This window comes from Nilaparvata lugens, unplaced genomic scaffold (genome assembly GCF_014356525.2).
Source record: "Nilaparvata lugens isolate BPH unplaced genomic scaffold, ASM1435652v1 scaffold7026, whole genome shotgun sequence".
Taxonomy (NCBI): Eukaryota; Metazoa; Arthropoda; class Insecta; order Hemiptera; family Delphacidae; genus Nilaparvata; species Nilaparvata lugens.
The window spans coordinates 122-12,183 of record NW_024092775.1 but is presented as its reverse complement, the minus strand read 5'-3'; the positions used below and the strand labels follow the sequence as shown (position 1 = coordinate 12,183).

The 12,062-nt window shown below is 31.1% G+C and overlaps 1 protein-coding gene across 1 annotated transcript; it reads left to right on the top strand.

The window, feature by feature from the left end:
- Window positions 1-5,125: 5,125 nt before the first annotated feature.
- LOC111051709 (telomerase RNA component interacting RNase) lies at window positions 5,126-11,529 on the top strand. The gene is made up of 2 exons (XM_039445477.1): window positions 5,126-5,307; window positions 7,517-11,529. Exon 2 carries the CDS (start codon window positions 7,542-7,544, stop codon window positions 7,947-7,949), a length of 408 nt encoding a protein of 135 aa, XP_039301411.1. The 5' UTR covers window positions 5,126-5,307; window positions 7,517-7,541; the 3' UTR covers window positions 7,950-11,529.
- Window positions 11,530-12,062: the final 533 nt, after the last annotated feature.

Sequence of the window (12,062 nt, the reverse complement as noted above, 5' to 3'; positions counted from 1 at the left end):
TAATGGAACGGTTCTACAATATTGACAATGACTCAGTCGAATTCCTTTAGGTGGATATGTTAATTGTTGTGATTTTCGGGGTCAATCTTCTCCACTTGAAATTTTCCGTCTAAATTGTATCTGAAGCCTGATAATTGGAAATCTAAAATCAAACTTTGCATAGATGAGCGGTGATCTACCGCTTCGGGGTGATTCACAGCATTTAATTGGAATTTTCGTTTAATAATAATTTATTGTTTTTCCAGTCAATTGAAAAATATGTTGAACTGTGACTATTCAGTACAAATCATTGTAATTTCCCACTTTGTCGTGAGTTTATTTATTTATTTATGAAAAACATGGAAGCATACAGGATTTCTCGCTCAGCTCAAATCTGGCCAAAAATGGCCAAAGTTTCACCCCCTCCCCCCGGGCCACCCTGCGAGCCCGGTCAATTTTTTTTTTTTTAATTGACTTATTTTCGCGAGCTGACCCCGAATGTGAAGTCAAAAATCGGAAAAATCCATAAACAAGGTGTGAAAATCTTTCAATAGATCTCTGAGAAGAGAGAAAAATTGTGATTACCTTTTAAAATGAAAGAATTTGCTAAAGGAATAGTTAGCGACCGAGCGATAAAGCTTACTATCAGTACCTGTATATTAGATAAGAGTACCGTTCTGCACCGAATATTTCTAGAAAAATTATTCAATAATTATAATTATTTGCAATAAAGCACAATTATTTACGAATTGCTCATTGATTTTGAGGTTACACTTTGTTTACTATCGATCAGATGTTTTTAAAACAGTTCGAACACAGCTGACTGATTCAAGTATTGTCAAATGTCATGCTGGCTTCACGTAAGATAATACCATCTCTAAAAATTATAAAACTATCAATAAAGGACCAAGAATTTCAAATAAAAAAAATAAAATGTATGTATTATCGTTGAAATTATTTATTATTTAAGAAATTATATTATACGTCAGGTCTTATTGTAACTAACTAGGTCATAGCATGAAATTATATTATTGATAAAACGGCAGAAATTAATTATAACAGTCTCAAACCTAATAAAATTTGTATAGAATATTAATTTATTAATGATTAATTCAGCTGAACCACATGGTAATTAAATCTCTTTGGCAAGCCTAAGCCAATCATAGTGCATAGAAATAGCACCAAAAGGGTGATCGTTTGAAAGCAACACATGTTAATCTACTATCAGACAACAACCCTGCCTTATCATATACACTAACACATGTACATTGTATGAGAGGAACTATGTCTAGAAGATTAAGCAGTTTTAAGAATTACATAAATTGAATTATTATTGTAATTAAAGGAATTATATTCTACTGCCTGCCACTGACGTCACGTCTACGTCACAAGCGTTCTACCAATGGCAAATTTTTATGCAAATTATTACATCGAGATCTGAGAAGAAAGGTCTAGCCAAGAAGCCTGAGAGAAAAGACAGCACTTCCCTTTTGAAATCCTCACCGTTCAGATCTCTTTATAGTTACCAAGACCTATTTGTAGAATTTTCGTTCGATTTTATATGTTCTATTTGTGAGCCGATATTTTAGGCCAATCTATTTGTTATTTGTAAATTTATGTTTTCATCAATCGATAAATTTAAAAGTTTAAAGTAAATTATCCCTTAATTAATTCGGTGAAGGAGATATTTAAATTAAAATTCCCCACGTGCTGAACCGAAGCCTGGATTGCTGCCGATCAAACGATTTTTGATCTAAAGAAGAAAACCACGACCGCCAAGGAAATTCACGTGAGTTATAAGTTTAACGGGGCCCCAATCTACGCTTCGAAAATATTTCAGTGCAGAAAGATATAAAATTTTCTTCGTTAAATTATTGGCCACGCCGACAAGCGCTTTATTATTAAGAGCCTAGAATTTATTCATATTGAATTATAAGAATTGTAGTTGATTAGCTATCCTCCGCTGCCAGAACCACGACCCCGAGCAATTTTAAAATATTTTATAATTCATTTTCACTATTTTTTCAAAACTGTTAAATTTTATCAATTGTAAAATTCTGTCGAATCACGCATGGTATCATGCAAGCACCAGAAAATTTTAACTATTCTGTTAATGCTAAATTATTATCAACCTGTAATCAAATTCTGAATCTGCACTGTATGACATATATTTATTATATATATTTCAGTTTTGTTAATTCGCTTTCTGAGTTCGATTATTTCTTAAGCCTGTCAATTATTGTGTCTGATACGTTCTATATCATCAAGAACCGATCGAATACGATCATTGGAATAATTGAATTAAGCTGGATATTGAACAGGTCTAAGTGGATGTAGCGAGTGGGGTCAGATCGAGATATTTATTCTTTGTCCTTACCTGCTCATATATCAGCTTTTATCTGTTACCAACCTCGACTAGGAGCGAACACATCAATTGTGCAGCAGATGCAGCCAGAGATCATATAAATTCCTACAATAGAGCTTAAAACCCGACAAGACTCTGTTCTCGAAGTATATTCTGAACGATATTTGTCCAAATACCGTATTTTAATCCTTCTGCATTACACACAAACCAACATAACATTTATATATATATAGATTGTTACTGTTATCAAATTTGATTTCAACAATTTCCATTTGTTTCAATGTAATTTTTTTTTCTTTAAATTCTCAAACAGTAAAATTTTTTATGTCAAGAGGGGGGTATTTGTAATATTACATTTTTTCTCGATTGGAATCGAATCTTCATTCGAGATCTATAACGTGATAGTAAATATCAGAGTAATCGATATATGGACAACTTTTTAACTGAGAATTTATCGTAAATAATTGTGTTGCATTCCATGGTATCACCGAAACAGAGAAACAGAATTAATAGATTATTTAAATACAGATGATATATAAATTTAAAATAACAGTTTCGAAATAAAGTTTTATTGAGAACAAATTTAAAATGTAAATTCTAAACTTGTAATTTATAATTTTTTGGTGACGTGTTCATGAAGTCGTCACTGGTTTGAGGTGTGTCTACAAGGCTTTGCTCTGTACTTTGTGCTATTACTTCTCTCTAAAAAATGGTGGCTGGCTACTGAAAAGTTGTTTTGTGCTCTCTGAATATTTTCTGTTCAATTGAAAATTTTTATGTTTTAAATTGAGTTTTGAACAGTCTATAGTGTTCTAATTTTGTCTATAATGTTTTGTGGTTTACAAGCCTATACCATGTTTTCAACTATATAAACTGGATAAGTATTTTAGCTTGTAATGATGCTAGGATGTTTAAGTGTGTAAGGTATAATTTTTTTTTAGATTTGTGTTGTATATTGCCAAAATTCTTCTGAAGATTATAAGTTGGTTTGCTCTGAAAATGGATTTCTCATTCATAGGCGATAGATCCATTCATCGTTTATCAAGAATCTACCACTTTGGAGCCGATAACTTTCCTTAGGTTAATAGGTGAAAATGCTATCCAACCTATTTAGGAGAAATTGGTAGCATGGCAATGTGTAAATAATGTATATTAAGTATATGTGTAAATAATGTATATGTGTAATTAATGTATTGAAATAGAGATGAAAAAAGATGAAATGTGAAAAAAGTGAGAAGAAAAAGATTTTAAACACGCCTGATTGTACAAGTACTTTCAGCCAGTCCAAAGCCTGGATGAAGTGTGATGGGAATCAAATGAGAATTCATGCAAACTGAAAAATGCAGAGTGAAGTGGTCCTACATGAATATGGCTAAAATAAATAAAATTACATCACTCCACTTCCATTGATTATTATAAAAGTCTTCAAGTAACCTTTATGAAGTAATAGCTCAGTTTATAAATAGTTGCATTTATAAAGAAAATCTAATCATCATTATAAAATTGGATTTATGATGTCATGACTCAAGAAAGAGTTATACATTATACATAACAATATATTTCCTTCATCTCATGATGTTGAAGAATATAGCGGCCCCTAGTGCTAAAGATGTACAAAATGTTAAGAGAACCCTAAGATATCTAAATGGATCAAAAGATGTTGATTTATTTTTTCCCAGTTGTAAGTCAAATGTATTGAAAGTTGAAGCATATTGTGATTCAGATTATGCTGGTGATCTAAATTATAGAAAAAGCAAAAGGGGGTATTTTATATTGTTGGGAGGAGCACCAATTATTTGGAGCTCTAGAAAGCAACCAATTGCAACCTTATCCACAGCAGAAGCTGAGTATATTTCTGCTGCAGAGTGTTGTAAAGAATTAAAATATTTGAAGACTATTCTTTCAGAATTGACTAACAAAACTATAAATACAGTACTTAATGTGGACAATCAAAGTGCTATCAAGCTAATTAAATCAGGTTAAATGAACAGGAAAAGTAAACACATTGATGTCAAGTACCATTTTGTAAGCGAACGATTTCATAATGGCATGTTTGAAATAAAATATTGTTGTTCAGAAAAACAGCTAGCTGACATATTTACTAAACCATTATTGAGTAACAAATTTTCGAAGTTTAAAGATATGTTGGTGACTATGTAAAACAAGTGATTGCTTTCTAACAAGTAATTCTGATTAAAATCTTTTTATTATCATTTAAGAAATAACAATTTAGATGTAAACTGATTTTTTGTTAAAACATTTTGACATTAAGGAGGAGTGTTGGAATATAATAAGAAATAAGAATTGGAATATGTGAAGAAATTTAGAATAATCAAATAAAACAACTTTATTTTTTGCAAAACTCTTAAAATAACTTGACTATTTAAATTTTTAAAATTGATATTCTAATAACAATAATAATAAGACATTACAGGACAAAATGCCCATTACCTATTTAAACATTTTTTACCAATAATATTATCAATATTAAATTTATAATAATTTAGGATTTTAGTTAGGGAAAATTTATAGGGGAATGTATAGGGAAAATTTGTCAAATTAGTTTCGATATATCGATATCAAATCGACAATATTGATAGTAGAACGATACTGAAATCATAGATCGATTGAAAAACATCGAGGTCATCTTCTTGATACATCGATCATATCGATTTGAATGTATCGATTCACGCAGCCTTCCACATTTTTATATGTATTGAAATTTAAATTCATTTTCATTTGAAATATGAATAAATTCAGAAAATATTATTCAAAAACACAGAATTAGAGTATTTTTTGTAATAATGATGATATAAAATTGAAATCAAGTATGTATCAAAAACTCAAAATTTGTGTGGCAGTGGCCTTGTGCATCTGGCTTCTGCTCGCTACAGTATTTTCGGAAGAAAAGTCGATTGAATGCCCTTCAATTTATAACTTGGTGTGAAGTATTTGTATTCAAGGTATTTTGTTTAATTTCAATTCATACATTCAAGAATTATTCATTTGTCTTATTTGATAAGCATCAAGTAGAAGTAAACTGAAAATAGCAATCCTATTTTCAACTTTCAAAGGCCATGTTGGATTAGGGTCAAACCCAGTTTTTAGATTTTTAGAAACTTTTTCTCTTATTATCAACACTTTCTATTAATTCTTTGTAGTCGTTACTATTTTTCACAAATTTATTGATGAACAGAATCGGGAATGTTGCGATTATTAGGTACAAATCTTGACGTTATTGCGGGCTTAAAAAGTCAATTTTTATGATTCTCACTATGTCCTTCAGCTTTCTATCTTAGTTTCTAATGGTCTCCTAATTTTTGTTTTTTTGTACGGATATGTCAGTTAAGAAAATTTATTAAAAAAAAATAGATAAATTATTTTTGAACACAATAATAATAACGTCTAGGTATTAGCATTTTCTTTTACAAGAGCTAATGTCTAACCTAAGTTTAGATTTTTTGCAGCTGCAGCTTAGTGTAATGAAATCAAACAATATAAACAAATACCTCATGAATAAGGTTGCTTATCAAGGTGCTAAATTGCTGAGGTTGGTCAAGTCAGAATTTATTATTCTGAAAATGTTGAGAGTGTCAGGTTAGGTTTTGAACTTATTGTAAACATGACTTGAAATTATTGAATTAGCGTCCTCAATAATTAGATCTACTTATTAACTATGATAAACTTTGAATCCAGTTCTTTAGTACGGTAGCCAATAAGTAGATACTCTATTTGAACTGAGTATTAACCTGTCTATTGAAATGAATATGATTGTAATTCACATGCGGTGTCCATTCATCTGGAATTTGGTTCAATAGCTTGTCTTGAATTGTTTCATAGAAATGCAAATTTAATTTTTGTGATAGTCTATGCAGGCAATCGATACATTGATGTTTTCCATTTGAATATTGCCTTTGATAGTGCAAGTCTACTAGAAAAAAATATAAATTTCAGCAGCTTTTATGCAATATATGCTAAATGAAATAACTTGATATTGTCATAACCATTAATTTATTTATATATTTTTTTCAATAGATTAATAGTTATGACAATGTCAACTTGTTTTATAGGATAATGGATTATCTACCACATCACATTTACAACAAAACAGCAAAGAAATACTGATTATGGTTATTGAACATTAATTTTCAATTATCACTCTCTTTGATCTATTTTGATCTCTTGGCAGTTATCCATACAGGATGTTGTATTTCTCATTTTTTAGAGAAACTTAATTTCAGACTCAGTTGATAACTTAGGCTACCTAATTATTTTTGTTCGATTGAAATAGCCTCTATTATAATCATTCATGTTGAAAGATTGAGTTTCTTTGTTCATGATATGTTTCATTGTTACTTTAGCCTATATACAGTATGTATCTAACTTATCGATTAATTATTAGTTTAGTTACTTGTTTATTCATCAATAGAATCAAACACAAATCATAGAACTTTAGACACATTTTGTGACAAAATCCTGGAATAGAAGAAGTTTTGGGCGGTTGTCTATATTTTAATTTGTATACATTGTATTATTTGTCTTTTATCATTTTAATATAAATTTCCCCCATGTTGCAGTAGAATAGACGGTTGTTTTAAAAAATTCAAACAATCTGTAGTTTCGACTTTGCTATTTTGATGGAGTTTCTACAATTGTTGTATTGTTCCTGAAAAATTGATAAATATTGGATGGCTGGCAAGGTTTTTTTACCTACTAAAATCCAATAATAGTAATAATGATTACAAAATTTAATTTATTCATCGAATGATTCTTCAATCAAAATAATTGTGTGACAAAAACAAATCCCAAAACTGTTTCTTTCCCGAATTTTGATGATATAATATTGGCATTGTAATATCGTATAGCTTAATAACATTGTTTCGAATTTTTACAAATAATTATGATTGAAGAGAGATGGAGGTTTAGCCAAAAACTGCTACTCTCCCAAACATTACCATTCCCAAAAGACAGGGTCATATTTCACTTCCAAAAATCTCTACTTCCGATTTCATGTTTAAAAATAAATAAACTAGAAATTTCGAATTGAAAAGGATGACATCTATCATCTGATAATGATTATGTTCCAATTGAAGTTGCCCGAGGGTTTGAAACACTTTAAACGAAGCTGCAAACCTGCCGAAAACTTAGACGTGGAAGTTCTGTTGGTTATAGGTGAGAGGTGACCGACCGAGCCACAATGTACCCTAGTTCTGGCAGCGGAAGCGGCGGAAAATCCACCCAAAACGCATTCCGCAACGACGGCAGCTTCCTGGAGATGTTCAAGCGGATGCAGGAGGCGACTGCGACCGCGTCGACGTCTTCCGAAAGCGCAGCGTCAGCGAAACCGTCGGTCAGTGACGTCGCGACGGAGGACAGTAAGTCGGTGGAAAGTGAAGGTAAAAAGGCGGCCAAACCGCCGATGGTGGGGAAACGGCGTGGAGGACGTGTCCTGCCCACTGGTCAGGTGAAAAAGGTGAAACAGGACAAGCCCGAGCTGGGTGAGGATAAACCTAAGGATGCTTGGTCCCAGTACCTCGCCGAGGTCAAGAAGTATCGGGAGACCACGTGTGAGGAAGAGGGTAAGACGAGGCCGCTCGTCAAGTAGACTCGTATTACCACAAAATTTGTTACCAACTTTTGGTGTTACTGTACCTCAAAAGTTGATTGTTAACTAGTGAACAATAATAATATTTATGAACTGATGTTCCAAGTATGAGAGTGTCTAGTGAACAAAAACTGATAATATTTTGGACATTATGTTGTTCCAATTATAAAAGTAAAACTAGTGAACATGCATGAACTGATGCTGTTAGAGTACAAGTGATCTTCAATTGAATTTAGTATGGCCAATGCAGCAATTATCTTAGCCCTGTAATTTATCGTACTGCTCTTCAAGTGTTGAAATGTATATCAGTTCTTGTGATATATCAGCTCTCAAGTAGAATGATAGTTGATGATTAGTCAAGCTGGATTCTCTCAAATCAATGTACACGTGTCAGATACAAAGAGAATATTATTACATGAACTTCAAATATGACTATTCTTAGTCCTATGCGGCTATGTGTGAACAGTCCTATTTGAAGTCAAGGGAATTATATTTTATCTTAATGATGTGATAGCTAATGATGATTAGTGATATTTCAAACTGTGAGCATCGGTCGAGTGCTTCCCACTCTACTAATGCTAATAAAAGTCAATCTTACTGTAGCTATTTATCACACTAATTTCAAGAATAGATTCTCAAGTGATATGTAGCTTAGGAACTTAACCATAAAAACCCAGTAATTTATTCACTTATTTCAAGAACTGTTTTCCAAGTGATGTGATATCTTTTTTTTTTGTGTAGTTGAGAAGTTGATATTGTGGTAATTATTCATATTGAATGAAAAAGACTAAGAAATTATCAAAAAACCACTGATTTATTGATAATTAGAAAGACCGGTTTCGGTTAGTATAAACTGAGTTTATCAGAGATTGACAATGGTGTAATAACCGAAACCGGTCTTTCTCTAATTATCAATAAATCAGTGTTTTTTTGACAATTTCTTAGTCTTTTTCATTCGATGTGATATCTATTGATGTGTAACCAGTTATCAAATCACTGACTTCTAGAACCGTTATTCAAGTAATGTGATATCTAATGTCAGTTCTTGTTATATGATAAGATTTCTCAAGTAATATGTTGAAAAATATGATTAGTAAATGATTAGATATCCCCAGCTATTTGACCAACTGATTTAAAGAACTATTAATCAAGTTAAGTTATTGCTTTTGATGAATATTAATTAGGCCTAGTGCATGATTATCTTATCCCAGTTGCCAATTGCACTGATTTCAAGAGCTGATATTTAAGTTATATGATTTCTAATGTCAGTCCTTCTGATATTGATTTCAAGAACTGATAATCCAGTTATATTATTGCTAATTATGAATATTAATTAGTGCATGATTAATTTAATACCGTTCTTAATTGCACTGATTTTAAGAGCTGATATTCAAGTTCTATTATTTCTAATGACAGTCCTCGTGATATTATATCAGTTCTCAAATAATATTTATTTATTCAATCGTTCAGAATTATACAACTTACAGAAAAGTACCACAGGCTAACTTACGCCCAAAACGGTTCCAATTCTAATTTATACAACAGTCCAAATGTAGCTAGAAATAGTGACACATAATCTCTAGGTACAGCTACATTTGGACTGTATAGATTGGAATTTGAACCGTTCTGGGCGTAAGTTAACTAAATGAAAAATGTCATCATGTTAGTAAATGATGAGCTAAACCTAGTTATTTACACTGATTCCAATACAGACTCAATTCATTTCATTTTGCCCTCTTGTGATGATTTGCCACTACATTATTGAGAAAAATATTGAAAATGTACTACTGTGCAGAAGGAGTTGTGAAAAACTAACATCAATGCAACGCATTATCATTTAAAACTCGAACCATTCTCATCGTTTTCAAATAAATTCAGTCTGCACTCAAGTGATGATCTACTGCTATGCTGTTGTAAGTTATCTGTAAAACATCAACACCAGTAGAAATCATGATAAGCCATTCTCAGATTTTTCATCAATTACATATATTTAAAAACCGATTTTCGATTAATATGAGAAGGAAAATGCATTTCATAGTCTCATCCTACTGGGAAAACTTTTCAGCTGCTAGTCATTGATTATGAGTGTTAACCATACAACTCTAGTTTTGCAAATATTTCACTTTAAAAGTGGGAAAACCAGAAATTTTTTTTATTATAAAATTCAAAACTGTCTAGTTTGGAAACCGTTCTAAATTAGTGACTTCACTAACACTTCAGAAAGCCAATGTTTAATTTTAACTACATGATGAACTTTAATATTTTCGTTCTTTGTTCTCTTGTAAAATGGACTTTGCTAGTTAATACTCCTAGCCGACTATATTCGGGTTTCAAAGCATGCTTCCTCGATATCAATATATTGGTAAGAATTAGCAGTCTCCAGTTATCCATGTAAATATTTTTTTTGTGACTCCAGTGAGAATATCCAAGTAGTGACCTCCATTAGACTAGAACGCTAGTGGTTGAACCACCCTCCCGCCAGTGTAAACCCCTTTTGGTTACTCATTTCTATCATAATGACAGTAGGCTTATTATTCATTTATTGATGAATATTTGCAATATTATTATTGTAGTTGGTGAACCCCCTTGTGGTTACTTTTTCCCATCATTAAAACATGTTCCCATGATTTATAGATAAATAATTGCAAATTTAATTTATGTTGTCAATTTAAAGATAACTTAGTTGATCATCACTGGATTTGACTTGAAATGGTTTAGGAAGTTTCATTCTACATTAGTTGACCATCAGCATTAATTTAACATTACCATATCCATTAAATTTAACTAACTTGTGTCAAAGATTTATTGAAGATGATATTGTTGTGGTTATCAATATTACACAAAACTCTCGACATTTCTAAAACCACCCATTTACTAAAATCACTAGAAATATTTTTTGCCAATCTGTTCTTTATAATAGAAGAAATTTCCTATATAGTTAGAAAACTAATCAAATGAGATTCAAAATGGCATAACAACCGAAACTAGTTAATTTTACTCAGCATAAGTATTAAAATTAACTAACTTGTGTTGGTAGGGAATACGAAATTGTCTTGGTTATCCATATTATTATATTAAACACAAATCTTAACATTTTTGAAAAAAATGTTCTTCAAAAAAATCTATTTCCTTAAATCACAAGAAATGTTCTTTTGCTAAGCTATTCTTTATAATAGAAGGAATTTTCTATATATTAAAAAACTATTCACAGGAGATTGAAAATGGCATAACAATCGGGTGTAACATTATTATCAATCTCAAGTCTAGTTTTTCCATTATTCATTTATTTATATTGATTTGTATAGGCCTAATTATAAAATTTGAAATGGCCCAAAATACTTATTATGTTGATAACTGTGTAACAACTCTTTCTCATTATTTCTATAAGTGGTTTTGGCATTAATCAAGTACTGAATAAAAGTACTATATATTGTCCGATCATAGATTTACAATATTATTCTAGTCTTTTTATTCAGTACTGTTGTTGCTGTGGAAAACTAGAACATTTATTTATTTATACATTGGTAGAAACATTATCATTCTCAACTATGAATGATTGGGGATGGTACAACAGGCTAAAGCCCAAAACTGCTCCTTTCCCAAATTTGGATAGAAATTGCCCAAAAATGGTTATTTTTACCACTTCATAAGCTTTGTCCACAGACTACCACAGTTTCATTCAGTTATTATGGATAACTACGACAATATCACATTCACCTTTTCTCAGAAAATAATAAAGTATTTTAAAACCAACTTACAGTTTCATTCATTATGATGTGATACATTCGAATTTGAACGTACATGTGTAAACAGTAGTTACAATGATAGAGTACTCTAGTGATTATTAAATACTTGAATGCCTTAGCTAGCATAACTTCCATTTCTCAATGTATCCAGTGTTGAACAATAAATGCATGCAATTATTTCTTGACTGTGTGATAATTCACAGAGTTTTTGAACTTGGCTATGAATTCATAAATCAAGAAAACTTATATCCGCTCATGTTAGATTATCATCTCCAGGTATCACTTAATATACTACTCATGTTTATTTGAATGTGGCTATTTTTGAAGAATTGATAAGTAGACAAGTATAATTATTACAATAGGTGTG

Excerpts from the sequence above, each read along its gene's own strand:
- LOC111051709 (XM_039445477.1), top strand. The coding sequence starts at position 7,542 with ATGTACCCTAGTTCTGGCAGCGGAAGCGGCGGAAAATCCACCCAAAAC.